This window comes from Echinops telfairi, unplaced genomic scaffold (genome assembly GCF_000313985.2).
Source record: "Echinops telfairi isolate 266 unplaced genomic scaffold, ASM31398v2 ScPeMD7_21;HRSCAF=78, whole genome shotgun sequence".
Classification (NCBI taxonomy): domain Eukaryota; kingdom Metazoa; phylum Chordata; class Mammalia; order Afrosoricida; family Tenrecidae; genus Echinops; species Echinops telfairi.
Window position 1 is genome coordinate 7,557,765 of NW_022103918.1, and position 15,801 is coordinate 7,573,565.

At 37.3% G+C, this 15,801-nt stretch overlaps 1 protein-coding gene across 2 annotated transcripts in view; it reads left to right on the forward strand.

The window, feature by feature from the left end:
- SLCO1C1 (solute carrier organic anion transporter family member 1C1) overlaps window positions 1-15,801 on the forward strand; it is a 64,258-nt gene that overhangs the window by 39,617 nt on the left and 8,840 nt on the right. For both annotated transcript variants that reach the window (XM_004713787.2, XM_045288486.1), the window contains exons 10-13: window positions 579-774; window positions 4,957-5,122; window positions 8,300-8,484; window positions 12,524-12,588. In XM_004713787.2, coding sequence (XP_004713844.1) covers window positions 579-774; window positions 4,957-5,122; window positions 8,300-8,484; window positions 12,524-12,588 — 612 coding nt within the window. The remainder of the gene's footprint in view (window positions 1-578; window positions 775-4,956; window positions 5,123-8,299; window positions 8,485-12,523; window positions 12,589-15,801) is intronic.

The window sequence follows — 15,801 nt, forward strand, 5'->3', positions numbered from 1 at the left end:
AAATTCTCTGTATTCCTGATGCTTAATATTCTTTTACATAAAATTTTATTTAAGTAATAGTGAGGATCACATGAGTGCCATCAGGTTCTATCTCTCTTTCCTGGGATTCGACCAGAATGGCATTCATTCATTGATTCTATCGGTCTTTATTGATCTCCTAACTTGAGCTAGGCATTGTCCTATACAAAACTCTAAAACTATTCACTTGAGCTATCCTTACTCAATGACCCAGTTACATATCAATGATTCCAGGAAAATATTTTTTTAGTCATTTTAGTGGGGCTCATACAATTCATTGCAATACATAGATCAATTGTGTAAAGCACACTTATACATGTGTTGCCCTCATCATTCTCAAAATTCGCTTTCCTCTTGGGTTCTCCAGGAAAATATTAACATGTGCCAGTATTGGTAGATGATAGTGACTGAATGTTTTCGTAATTTAAATGATTACAGTCTAGTAATGCACCAGGCACTATTGAACCATTTTGTATAGTTACAGAGAAAATTATTCTAGAGATTAGAAATTATAGTAATTTAACAGATTGATGCAATGATGTATTTCTCCTGTTCTTCAGGGCTTATCAACATACCGGCAGTGGCACTTGGAATATTCTCTGGGGGTATAGTTATGAAAAAGTTCAGGCTTGGCGTGTGTGGAGCTGCAAAACTCTACTTGGGATCATCTGTCTTTGGTTATCTCCTGTTCCTTTCGCTGTTTGCACTGGGCTGTGAAAATTCTGATGTGGCCGGGCTAACTGTCACCTACCAAGGGTATGTCCACGTATTACATGAAGGCTTGGCTGTTTAATGAAATGAATTATGGATGGATTTTGAGACTAGGTTAACTATTTTTCAACATTAAAACTATGGGAAGGAAATCGTTATTTTAATGTGACCCAACTGACTCCACGTGACTTGGGATCTGTTATTATAGACAAAATTTGTCACTTGGACTATGCCTCAGAGAGATTTAGTAAAAGCTACTCCTGTACTCACTCTAGACAATAGGCCTACATTACTTAAGAGGTCAAGTTATTGTTTAAAAAAAACAAACAACAACAACAACAGAGACCTTGAATTTTACCTCTGACAGTTGTTAGCTTCTTAGTTGAGTATAGATCTATGGATTATTTAATTCAGTGTAGACTCACTTTTCAAATTTCCTTTTAAGATTTTGTAAGACTTAAGCAAGAAAGGGTGCACGGAAGGTATTGTATTTGACTGACACAAATAAGTGCTTCATTCATGAAGAAAATACATTCTATGCCTGGATAATCAAGGAGGTTTTCATGCCATTCTCTATAGTCTCTGTGTACTTAAATCGCATGCATTTTCAGAATACAATGACTCTTTCTAAAGTGGCCCTCCTGATAGCTCTCTCTAGTTGGGTTCCTTCCAATTGGTAAGGAGGATGTTTATGGATGCATTCAGATTTATGCTATCTCATAAGGATGTGTGACTGCATTTCTTGGCTTTCAGAGCCTATCTTTATACAAGACTGAATCATATCTGGCCACTTTTGTCCCTATCAGTAGACCTTCCCATCCCTCCAGCTCTGACCGTTCCCAGAGGCAGCTCTCTGTATCTCTGTGTTCTTGTTGGGGGCCATCAAGTCCATTCTGATCCATAGGAACCCGTGTAACAGAGTGGAACTTCCTCCTATCTTTTGTTCGTTGTTGCTATAATCAGTGGTGCAGTGGGTTATACATTGTCTGGCTAACTACAAGCTATGAAGTTCAAAACCATCAGCTTCTCCGCAGGAGAAAGATGAGGCTGTCTACTCCTTTACAGATTTGCAGTCTCAGAAATCCAGAGGAGCGCTTTTGACTCTGGCTACATAGAGTCACTATTGAGCCACAGAAGCATGGTTTCTGAGCGTTATCACAACAAGATTGTTAGATTTAACCTAGTACAGTATTGTTTTAGTAACAACCAGAATGCCTGTAAAAAACGATTACTTGTGAACATGAATTGCAAGGGAGTCCTGGAGGAAGGAGATGCTCTGGGGCATCTCTATTTGGCCCTCTGAACCACATGGTCAATGGACAGGGATAGAGTACTCGATGTTTTGCAATTTGCAGAGAATCTTAACTTGCATTATCTCACTTATATTCTCAGAACATCTTTACTAAGTGAGTTTTGTTATCTCCATTTATAGAATATTGTGTTTAGAAAAGACTTGAAAACAAGCATGACTCAAAGTTACTATTGTTTTTTCACAATAGCATACACACAACATATAGACAACAGCAAATTTAGAGAGCCTCAATAAAGGTGTACTTACATAATAAATTATGGAATATTTTAAATCAAATAAAAGAACATAGTCATTACATAAAAGAATACGTTCTTTTACAAAGTAGTCTCCTAGAATGATTACAACTGCTGTGCAGTTATACTGTCTTTGTTTAAAAATGAATACAACCCTTCTTTTAAAATAGGTTTGCATATTTTTGAGAAATTCTCAACAATAACAGAAACTTAATCTGCAAGAATCGCTTTGGAATTGGAAGCTGTGAAGTTAAAAGAAATAAATAAATGAAAATGAGAGGCCAACATCTCTCACTCTCCAGCATGCCTATTTTGGAAAAAAAAATTTTTAAATCTCTTGGATGTAAAAACAAACAAACAAAAAAGCATTCTTACCATTGAGTCTATCTATTTCGATTCGTGCTGACCCTGTGTCGGGTTTTGAAGGCTATAAATCATCCATAGGACCAGATGGCCCTATCTTCCTCCGACAAAGCAGCTGATGGGCTTGAACCACCGTCAGCATGGTTAGCGGTCCAAGACTTACCTGACCCTTTGTGCACATTATTCTGAAATATTTGTGAAACATTCTTGCCATCGACATGTTTAATCACAATGCTTTGTCAACATAGTTTTATTATAGTATCTATATAATTAATTTATGCCTCAAGACCTCTAGAACAGTGTAGGATTTCCCAAGGTTATTATCTTTATGAATGTAGATTACTGTATCTTTTGTCTGAAGAACTGCTGTTGGGATTGAACCATCAATGTTTTGATTAGTAGCTGAGCATTTTAACTACTGCACCACTAGGGATCCTCAAGACCCTTTAAAGCATCAGTTCTCAACTTGTGGGTCACGACCCCTTTGGGGTTCCAACGACCCTTTCACAGGAGTCACCTGATTCATAACAGTAGCAAAATTACAGTGATGAAGTAGCAACAAAAACAATTTTATGGTTGGAGGGGTCACCACCACATGAGGAACTGTATGAAAGGGTCGCAGCATTAGGAAGGTTGAGAACCACAGCTTGAGGTGATAAAATTAAGTAACTTTGAGTAAGATGAAATAATAGACTTAATAAAATCACACACATACACAAATCTTTCTAAGCTTTATGGTGAGTTGCTTTGTTCCAAAAAGCTGTTTTGACTCTGGATGTTAATTCTGAGCATTCAACAAGAATAGAAAAGCTTTAGTTTTGATAACGAAAGCAATTTCGTTTTTTGCAATAATGAGGGTAAGCTTGATGCGAGACAAGGATTCTAATAAATGGTATGAAGTTGAGCAAGTTACATACCATCTCTAGACCTTACTAGTATTGCCGAGTGAGTGAATGGATCAGGATCGTTCCAATGTTTCTTTCAGCTACAACCTTCTATGCCTTCACCCTCCATTATCTATAATGATCTCAGTAACAACTGATAGCTTATGGAAGAGAATAAAATTACATTTTTGTGTAGGCCTGGTTAAGTACCCTTTTACTCTCAGGTCATCTTAAAAGTTTTGTCTTTACTTTCCAGGTAAATATCTAGTGCCGCTATAATAGGAACAGCAAAGGGGGCTGGTTTTAAGCAACAGTCATTTATTTTCACATAATTTAGGGACAGTAAGTGTGAATTGAGGACATCCATGTTAGCAGAAGGTTTCCTGTGTTGGCGCTGGATGAAAGTCCTTATTTTTACCAAGCTTCTGTTCCCGCCCAATCATCTCTTGTGGCTTTGCATGTCTCTTCACCCATCTCTGCCCTTGGATTGCTTCTCTTTTATCTCTTTTATATCTCAACAGAGATTGACTCATGACACACCCTACACTAACCCTGCCTCAGTAACATTGCAAAGGCAGCCCATTCCCAGATGGGAGAAGAAACAGGCATAGATGTTGGGCTTTACAATACATATGCCAAGGGGACCCAATTCAGGAATTAACAGTAATTTAACCCATAGTCATTTTCCTTCAGAATAGGATGCTACATCGATTAAGAAATTATGATCAAAACCAATATAGGAAATAACTCTCAAGATTATGGGCCAAAATGACAGATTCTTCCTCCAAAATACAACAGCAATCTCCTTGGATTAGAGTACTTCCCAGAAATCCTGATTCTTAGATACCATACATAATCGAGTATAAGCCAACCCGACTATCCGCCAAGGCACACCTAATTTTACCACAAAAACGGCATAAAAAATGTGCTGAAAAATTCGGCTTATACTTGAGTATATACAGTAGCTTTATGCCAGACTTTATTCTTGGTGCTGGAAACAATGAAAGTGAATCAAACAATTAAATCTTGCCCTCACAGAGTGTATATTCTAGTACTGAGTATTTAAGTAGCATCACCAATTATTCCAAAAGTTTGCTTTACTACTTGCCTTTATGGACATTTTCACATTCACATTGAACTATTTCAGGATACACTAGAGGCAGTAGACTGCTGTCAAAGCAATAAGCTAAGAAAAAAATAGTGAAGTAGTAAACTTTCAAAGATAACTGTTCACAGGAAGCTGATGGATAATGGCACACTCGTTATGACCAGAAGCTGGCATTTCGTTAACTGATTTCCCATGTCAAGTGTGTTTCCAACATGTCATCTTTATAGGCAGTGCCACGTGTGTCACCCAACTCATAAGCATGATTTAAACAAATGAAGAGGCGGTCTGCCACATGGTACTTACGCATACTGCTCTGTTCCTTTTCAGAAGCAAACTTGTCTCTTATCAGCAAGAAGCACTATTTTCAGATTGCAATTCGAGATGCAAATGTTCAGAGACAAAATGGGAGCCCATGTGTGGTGAAAATGGAATCACATATGCATCGGCGTGCCTTGCTGGTTGTGAAAGCTTCACCGGGAATGGAACAAATATCGTAAGGAATCTCACCTAAAATCCATCTCCCGGGGTCTACTCGAGTCTATAGAACTTTGTGGGCACAGAGGAATGAACTCCACAGTCCTCCAGCATTGAGAGGAGCCGTGCTTTTACCTGCTCTTGAGCATTTATATGGAATCAGGAAATGTGCAACCATTCCTAGTGGAACTAAATTTGTTGAAATGATTGAGATAAGAATTAGAACCAACAACTGTGAAACGTTTTTGTAATTATCAGATCTTATTCCTTCGTTTAATTTATAAGGGATATGAACTTTTGATGAGGGAATCTCATGTTTAAGATCATACAGCTAAATAAGATCTGGGTTGCAATCCACATTGCCTGACCCCAAGACCCATTGTTCTTGTAGATTAAGGGTCAGGACAAATCAGGGCCAGTGTAAGGAGTCCAGTCCCAGGCACAAGAGGACTTGTAAGAAATTAGTGGTTCTGGGATGAGTCTGCATGAGGAGTATAAACTATTGTGTGTAATAATGAAGAGAGCAGATGAGTGTGAATGAAGGAAGATGAAGTTGGCAATATAGGAAGGAAACCCATGTGAGAGCATTGATATATGACAACATTAATAAATTAACATGTATCACACCTTTACATTTCAGTCCCAACCTTTGTGTTGATGCTAACTCAGAGCAATCCTCCTGGACAGGGTAGAACTGCATCTGGGAGTTTCAGATACTGTAGGTGTGTACAGGAGTAGAAAGCACCTTCTGAGGAATGGCTGGTAGTTTTGAACTGTAGACCCTAAGGATCACAGCTCCACATGTAACCACTGCACCATCAGGGCTACTCCTAGGAATAAAGCACAGTGACCACTTTCTATCTGTGACTAATTAAATCCACCTTTATCCGACAATTTGGAAGGTTTGTAAGTTCAACCAAAATTGAGTTTACATGTGCTTATCAACTAAACATTAATACTGAAACACATCTGTACTCATAAATGAACACTTCTGGATTTTCTGCTTATTGTATCATGTTTGACTTAAGAGCAGGAAGCTTGGGACTCTAGCAATTATGCATAAGGCTAACACAATCATCTACAAAAGTTTTTGTCCAATCTCTTTTCATATTTTATTTATTTTTATTTTTATTCCTTTGTCTACAACTATAGGAGATTTTGCCAGAAGTAGAACTAGCTTTTATTAAGAATATTGCATGCAAGGGACTGAGAAAGTTACTCTGTTAGTTTGGATAGACTAGAGAAACAAATCCAGAGACATTCATATATGTATAAGAAAGAGCTTTATATACGAGAGCAGTTGAATATTGAGAAAACATCCCAGCCCAGTCCAGATCAAGTCCACAAGTCCAATATTAGCCCATATATCTGATATCAGTCTATAAAGTTCTATTCAGACTCACAAAACACATGCAATGATGCTGAATGCAGGAAGATCACAGGCCAGTGGGTGGAAGGTCTTGTGGATCCAGTGGCAGTATAAGCAGCTCAGCATGGGCTGGGGTCTCCATGTGTTTCCTCCAGCTCCAGAGCTCTAGTGTAGCTGCATATGTCTTTCAACAGAAATGTCTCACAGAAGTGAGCCTGTGTCCTTTGTCATATGAGCTATTTATCTCCTAAGCACCTCCAAATGAGGTCATCAAGCTATGACCTGATTGACAGACTAAACTCCACCCCTTCACTCTTAATCCTCTCAAATTGACAACAGATTATGTAACTACCACAGTTACTGTAAATTTTTAAAAGTTTAAACGTACCATCTATACTTGAGTATAAACCGACCCGACTATTAGCCGAGGCACCTAATTTTACCAAACTGCATAAAAATGTGCTGAAAAACTGACTTATACTTGAATATATATGGTAATATATTTGAATCCCATGGTCCTCAAGAAACTGGATATCATTATATCCATTTGCCTCAGAAGGCAATTGAGGTGCTGCAATAAGGTGCTTGCCTAAACTCACATTACCAAAAAAGTGGAGATTAAGATTAATAACTTTTTTCCTGCCCATAAAAATAATCTACATTACCGCTTTCTGAAAAAAGGATTTTTACTGTAGGTTTTAAAATTCACAAACTCGTCTGTGTTGGAAATTACAAGTTGTTATATATACACACACAGACATAAAGTTTTTAGAAATAAACAGATGAGATAGCCTTATTCTTGTCTAAATTTAGTGCACCACGAATAGTTTTTCTTGTGACCACTATAAATATACCCTGTGCCCATTGCCCATTTTCAATGCAAGTGTACCAAAGTTAACAAATGATGAATTCAAATCGATGGCCTAAATGGTGCCAGACATTGTTTTACATTTCAGATGTACCATGATGACAAACAGGCACTATCTGCCTTTTGGGAAGTTGCATCCTTGTGGGGAAACAGGTTACAAATAAGCACATAGATCATGGTCAATAGTGATCATCACTGTTAGAACAATGAAAGTCCTGTTACTTTGAATGGGTGCTCCAGGAAGGTCTCACTAATGAGATCTGAACAGAGACATGAAATGCAAGTGCTCACTGTGCCCCATCTGAGAGAAGCCTTGCTCAGGAAGAGAAAACACAAAGCCAGGAGGAATGGGCAAACCTGTGTGAGGATTGAGTAGGCCGAGATGGGAACTGACAAGTGTACCTGAGCAGAGGGAGAAAGGGAAGAGTGGTTAGCACTAGATCAAAAGGGAATTCAGTCGCTGCATTGTGAAGTTTGTCAACCACTGTAAGAATCTGATATTCTATATTGACAAGCTGGGGAGCCATTGTCAATAGGAGGGCAGTGACACAACCCCACTGACATTGGAAAGAATCCCTTTATGATCTACGGTCTGTGAGACAGATGATGGCTGAAAACGAACGGAAGTAGCTTGACCATGAAGAGGCCATTACAGTTATTAAGATAAGGAAGAACCATGGCTTCGATGTGGATGCCATAATGAAAGAAATAAGGAAGGTTTATAGGATTTGCTGAAGGATAGATTCTGCAGTGCGTAGACCAACTGTTCGCTCGTTGGATAGTAAATGATGTTTCTGTATGGATTTCACTTTGCTCTAACAAAGAAAAGTTCCAAAAAAACTTCCCTGTTGATTGACACAATGCTTGTCTGCTGCACAGGGGAACCTTTGAATATGGATGTATCTCTGGTTTTATTTAATGTTGCTGCAATAATTGGATATTTCCCTGTTGTGTTCCAGATATTTTATAACTGCACCTGTGTGGGAATGAAACCATCTCAATCAGGAAACTCTTCGGGCATTGCGGGCAGATGTCCAAAGGACAATGGGTGTCCCCAAAGGTTTCTGTATTTCCTTGTCGTTTCAGTCATCACATCGTACACGTTATCTCTAGGTGGCATACCTGGATACATATTGCTTCTGAGGTGAGCATTTATTCTCCCAACGCTGAGTTAACATTTAATGTGATCAGCAAGAACCGTGATTCAAATTTTGTTCTGTGAAATCATCCTGATTCCTTGTAAAGTGATTGGTCCACATTTTTCTATCACTTTTGTTTTCTACTTTAGGTTTGGTGCAAAAACATCTGCTTAAATAGAGTCTTAAAATATTTGGCTAACTGATAATCTAGAAAATGACATTGGTGACTACACCATGGCAGTCAATAAATACAGTAGACTACTTTCTAAAGCTGGTAGTATAGTATTAAGTACGATACACAAAATGTGTTTGGGATTGAATGTAGCTTCACTAGATTTATACAAGTAATACAATTTATAAGATACTTTAAGAGCTTGTTTAACACAACAATGTTTTTTTTACATGTATTATTTTCATAAGTAGGCAATTACTCCTGCTATCTAATCTTGATCAGGTTGGCATTATCTGTAGGCATTTCATGGCTGTTGACATAATTGAGGGTACTGATTCTTGAATAGCATGTCAATGATCACAGTTTTTTTTAATGAAACCCTAAAAGAATTACAAAACCACATACACCTTTGCATATTTAAAAATTAATACTTCACCACTTTAATCACAAATTTAAATAAAAGTTACTGCATAATTTCTAGAATATTGTAAATACTCATGTTTAAAAAGTATAATGATTAAGTGCTTCTTTTAGCTGTATTCCATGGTATCTTCAAAATCACCCAATGAGCCTGAGTGACATAGTGGTTAGCATTGGACTGCTAACTGAAAGATCAGTAGTTCAAAACCGCCAGCCACATCAGGGGATCAAGCCAAGGCTAACTACTCCCATAAACAGTTACAGTCTTGGAACCGCAGAGGGGAGTTTTACCCTGTCCTGTAGGGTCACTATGAGTCAAAATTGATTCAATGGCAGTGAGTTTGATTTTGTTTGGTTTTGTTTTAATTGTCCATACTTTTCCTTCAATTTTTTCCCAGTGTATTCATTTTATATTCTCCTTAAGCGGGTATTATGTATTTTACTTTGAAAAGGTTTAGAAATTATGCTAGATATAAAAGAAGATTAATACTATGGAAAACAAAAAAAATGAACACTAAATAAATATAGTTTCTATGTGTAAAAAATTATGTGAAAAAATAATTGTTGGTCAAACATGTAACAACTTTCCTGTCTTCATTGAATGTCCTTATAGAATTTTCTTCTTGAAAATTCTTGAACATTTTAATTGATCATCTTATTATACATTTCTATAAATAACATATAAAAATTCAACTTTTAGAACGTAATATGACCAAGATTCTCTTTGATGATTTTTCCTCATTAAATTAAATTTTCAAATATTATTATTAAACAATTCTTCAAAATAGCCTAAATTATTACTCATGAGGTAAATTTTCAGGAAATCAATCTTTTATGAAATGAAGTGAGTGATTCTTAAATTAAGTCCTATAGTAAGCGTTAATGAGATTAACAAAGAATAATGCATTCTCTTCTAATTTCCATATTTTACTTCAAAAGTTGCTTCGTAAATTAAAGAGAAAAAATAATTTCCAAATCTGTTATTCTCAAAAGGGATGATGGAGAACTGAGGTGTTTGTGTTTACAAATGACAGCACAGGTTTAGAATGAGAAGAAAACGTTGTACTAAGGTTCCCAAACAAGTGTTGTCCTTCACAGGCAGACATTTCTTCTCCTTGATGAGCAGCCACCTGGGCCAAGCAGAGAATCAGACTTCTCTGCACCCACCCCCATAATGGTACTTCTCTACCGTTAATTTTTTAACAGTCTTATTTACATATACAGTTCAACAGTTCAGTCCTATTAAAAAGAGTTGTACAATCATCACCACAAACAATTTTAGAGTATTTTCTTCTTTTTTGTACCCATTGTTATCAGTTCCCAATTTCCCCAACCTCTATACCTGCCATATCCCTAATAAACCATTAATTCAGTTACTGTCTCTATAACTTTACCTATCCTGAATTTCATATACAGAAAAATATACAACAATTAACCAAATACCAACCACAATAGCAAAATAAAACAGAGAAAATCCTCAATTGAAAAGAAAGTAGAATCTATTAAAACCAGAACAAATTTTAAATGGTCAAAAGGGAGATCAAGTGATAAAGTATTTAATTTTAACCTAACTACCTCTGCAATACTCCACTTTCCAAGGCACTCTGCATGATAGTAAGGCATTCCATCCCTGGTATATGGTCAGGAGGCTGAATCCTGATATATGTTCCTCTTCACTTTTTGTTTTAAACCTGAAACAACTTTAAATGGGTCAAAATGGAGAGCAAATGATAAGCTAGTACATCTTAGCCTAACTCCACTACCATAACTGACTTTACAATGCCTGTTGTTTGATAACAAACCTGTTCAGATATTCATATCTCTAGACTTTGGTCTGAGGGGATTCACTGGCTTAATCCATGCATGGACCCTGCAAATGGATTTGGGGATTCTACTGTCATCTACTGGCTTCTACTGAAGACCAGGTGTTCACAACTTAAGTTCTGATACCATTACCTCCTTCATATGTGTATCCAATTACCTACATTCCTTGGATCACACAGGTGGCTGATATGCTTCTTCCACGTGAATTTAATTGAAGCCTCACTTAGATGACTGCTTGTTGGAAGACAAACCTTTAGGCCCTCATATAATATTATTCCTTCTCATAGCCTGGCACCATCTGAGGTCTTCACCACACATTGCTAAAGCACCCACACTACCAGTCTTACCAAAGCGTTGGTGTTTGATGTTAGAAGAATGCCTTTGGGTTGAATGAGAAAAGTTGTCATTTTTGCCCCTTGTAAGGCAGTGATGAACTGTGATAGCACATATCGTGTACTTAGTTACACTCTGTTACAATTATATATCAACATAATTATTAGTATTTTTATTCATAGGCCAATCAGTTAGATTTATACAACTGAATTAATTTTGCTTTTATTATTTTAGTTGTACTTACACTTAGCTGATAAAATCAGTCCCCTGTTACCCAGCCCCAATACTTTGCAGGCCACAATAATTATTTAGGTCCATTGAGTCCTGTGCTTTTAAACTAGAACTCTCCCAAACTTGGGATAGGTTATTAATTATTTTTTGTTACTTCAGGTTTTTTTAATTTCTTCTAACTTATTTTTCTTTTCTTTTCTTTTGCTAATTACTTATGATTGTACTCTGCCTGAAATCATTGAAATATGCCATGGAATGGTTATTATCTTCTAGAAATATTCACTCTATAAACTCTTTGAAGCATCACACATCATTTGTGTTGTTAGGTGCAGTGGAGTTGGTGCCAAATCATTACAATCCTTTGCACAATAAAATGAAACACTGCTTGGACCAAAGCCATCCTTGCGATGGTTATGTTTGAGCCCCTTGCTGTAGCCACTGTGTCAATCTATCTCATTGATAGTCTCACTTCCTTGCTCACCCTCCGCTATGCATGATAGCCTTTCCCGGGAATGGGGTCTCCTGATGACATATCCAAAGTCCAAAGTATATGTGATGGAGATTCACCATCCGTACTTCGAAGGGGCATTCCAGATGTACTTCTTGCAAGCCAGCTTTACTTTTTCTTCTGGAAATCTAGAGACTTCCGATATTCTTCATCAGTGTTCTAATTCCAATGCTTCGATTCTTCTTTGGTCTTCCTTACTCACTGCTTGGCTTTCACAGGCATATACGGAGATTGAACATATTAGGACTCGGGTCAGGGGCACCTCAGTCCTCAAGAGTGACAGATTGCTCTTTAGCATTTTAAAGAGGTCTGGGCAGCAGACTTCCAGTGTCGCACATCATTTGGAGCATGGTTTTTTGACCTGCTGTCCATAAAAGCCTCACAACTATAGAGTCACAATCAGCTCAACAGCAGTGCTTTTTTGCTTTTGGTTTTTAATGCCTAATACGTGATTGACTTGTCCATATATACTACTTGAGAACTAATATAACTTCATGTGTGTTGCTTGTTTTAATTGATTACAGATAAATATTTTATAATAATGTTTTGGTTTTAGGTGCATTAAGCCACAACTCAAGTCTTTTGCCCTGGGCATCTACACCCTAGCAGTAAGAGTCCTTGGTAAATATACTCTATGCTTTCATTTACAGTGGCCATAAGAAGTGTATTTGAAATGCCTTTCTAAATAACTTTGTATAATTACCATTTGTAATTAATTATGCAGCTGGTTAAGTCTTTTTATCCCTCCCTCCTTTCAACTTCTTTCCTTCCTTCTCTCCCTCCCTTTCTCCTACTTTAAATCTCTCATTCTTTTCTCCAAAAATGAGAGTCAATACTTATTTTCAATACTTTGCCAGTGATATAAAGTAACTTGATAAGAGTAATGGCAATTTTTGTTTCATAATCTTGCTTCTTCTATGATTAGGCTATTGTCAAAAGCCCATTGCTATTAGGGTAGGACTCTCTAAGATGAAAGTAGGACCCCAAAAATGCTTATGACAGTTTCCAGTAATTTAAATGGAAGAATTTATTTCCAGCTATGTTTAAGGTGCTTTTCTAGGATCTGCCATTAAATAGAAAGCTAAGATTATTCAAGTAATTGAAGCAATATGGTTTTAAATTGGTGATTTTTTTCAATATAATTGATATGTTTCTTTTGATTACAAGGTGTTTACCATATGTATTGGTCAAAACTCACAGAAAACCTGAGAGAATAAGACAGATAACTATGTCCTTAAGGAATGTATATTCTAAAAGAGAAAATGCAATCGTTGTGTATGATCCTCTGCAATTTGGCAGGGCAGGGTGATGGTGGGGGTGGGGGTTGATAAAAATCTCCCTGGGATTAAAAGCAAACTCATAGCTTTAAACATTTGAAAGGAAGTTTGACTTACATACATCCTGACATAAATGTGTACAAAAGGTATGCAGGTTCAATCTAATCCTAATGAAATTGTAGAAATAACAAAAATGGAAAGTTATGCCATATGGTATAGAGGTGGTCTAAAAGAAGTGTGAAATTATTGACCTTGAGGTATATTCCCAACCAGTCTTGGCCAGTGAGGAATTGGCCTCAATGTCTACTTCGCTTTGGGTATTTTTAGGTAGGCGATAGTGCAAACAGAAGTTCAAGTAACAAAAATTATTCACGAAAGTGATTCAATCAAAAAAATATATATTTGAAAATATAAAAAATACCATAAGCAAGACCAAAAAAAGTGGTAAACTGGGGGACAGGTTAGAATTTATATGATAGACAAGGGACTAAGACCCCTACTATATAAACAATAAACTCAAAGATCTCATTGCCATCAGTCGATTCCAGCTCATAAGTAGGACATGCAGACTGCACCAGCCCCTGTGGGTTTCGGAGGGTGGAACTCTGTACTGGCACTGAAGGCCCCGGCTTTCTCCCACGGAGTGGCTGGTGGTTGCCCACGGCTAACTCTGCGCAGCAGCAATCCCTGTACCCACGCTATCACCAGAGCGAGATAGCACCTCTCTACGGAGAAGAAATTAGCTAGAAAGCCATTAGAAAGTTACGTAAAAGATACGAATAGCCATTTGGTAGAAAAATAAAAGTAAATATCTCCAAATATGGGATATGGTCCCCAAATTCACAAAAATGTACAAATTATGTGGAGAACCCATTGATTATATATCAGATTGGCAAATTATCAAACTTAATTCATAATGTATGGAAAAACAGATGTTTTGCACATTGCTCTTGGTAAAATGGTACCATTTCTGCAGAGTTATTTGGCAATTGCTATCAAAATTATGTGCACATTTACTTTTTCATGCAGCAATACCACTTCTAGAAATTGACACCAAAAATCTACTCGACAGATTATTAAAAAATTCTAGTTATTATGTATAAATCATATAGTTCTCGCATTATTTTTAATGGCAAAGGACTATAAGCAGTCTAAATGTCCATTACTATGACTCTAATTGATTACATGATAATAAACCCACATAGCAGTATGCTATGCAATTTTAGACAGGAAAGAGAAAAATCTCTCATTTAGCAAGTGAATTCCAGGATATAGTATTAACTGAAAGGAAGCAAAATATAAACAACATCCAAAGTATGCCATTAAAAATAATAGCATGACAGGATGTCTGGCCTCCTCTAACCTCACAAGGAACAAGTGGAATCAGGGTCAACAGCCGAAGGTTAATTCCTTTAAGTTGGAAGTCAAACATACCTCGTCTCTCTAATTGTTTTCACCAATTCTAATAACAGCTCTCCCTCCCACGGCACTCTCTCTGTTTCTTCTGGGTTTGATGATTTGTTGCATAGACCATATTCACAATTATGGGATTTCTTGGGGAAGTGATATATTGCAATTCTGGATCCAAAATAATATCCCAGGACACCTCAGCTGTCACTGCAGGCAGGTCGCTTAGTCAGCTCCTCAATCCCTCTGCAAATGTTACAAAGTTATTTGGCTCCACCATTAAGTACTCAGAGGCACCCACTCCGAGGAAGCTCCGGCTCCTTGGGTTGGCCACCCTGTGTCATCACCATGCTCCTAGAGACAGGAAGCTCACCACTCCCTCTTGTTCTCTCTCCTGTTTCGGTGGCCACCAGGACTCTGTGGTTGCTTCTTCCTATCTTGTGCCATCTCTGTTGTTACACCTCTGTGTGTCTTTTTGTTTTTTAATTAACTAATTTATGTTAATCATTTTATTGGGGGCTCGTACAACTCTTAGCACAATCCGTCCGTCCATCCATTGTGTCAAACACATGTGTACATTGGTTGCCATCCTCATTTTCAAAACATTTTCTTTCTACTTGAGCTCTTGGTATTAGCTTCTCATTTTCCCCCTCCCTCCCTATGAGCCCTTGATAGTTTATAAATTGCTATTATTTTGTCATATCTTACACTGACCAATTCTCTGTGTATCTCTTGAATGTTAAGACATTCTCAGCCAGGAACCCCAGGTCCACAGGGTGAACTACGCTCTCACCTCTTCCTGGTGGGAGTGAGTGCTCACTTTCCACTTCTGGGATGGATCATTTCAAGTCTTGTCAAATCTTGGAATGGGTGTTCCATATAATTTATTTGTATGGTCCCGCACACACAAAGGGCCATGCACTGTATTTGCATTTTTAGCAAGCTGTCTTTATTTGCATATCATCCCCCCAAACATTTGGTTGTAATTACAAAGTGTGACTAGAAAGGCCATGTAAAAGCTATCCATAGAATGGCAAATGCCTTTTACACAATAAATGTGGAAAAGTGAAAATATTATAAACACCCAAAAGTGTTTGCTCTTATTTAAAAAAGAAACATTGAAAGCATAAACTAGTAACTAATAAAAAAA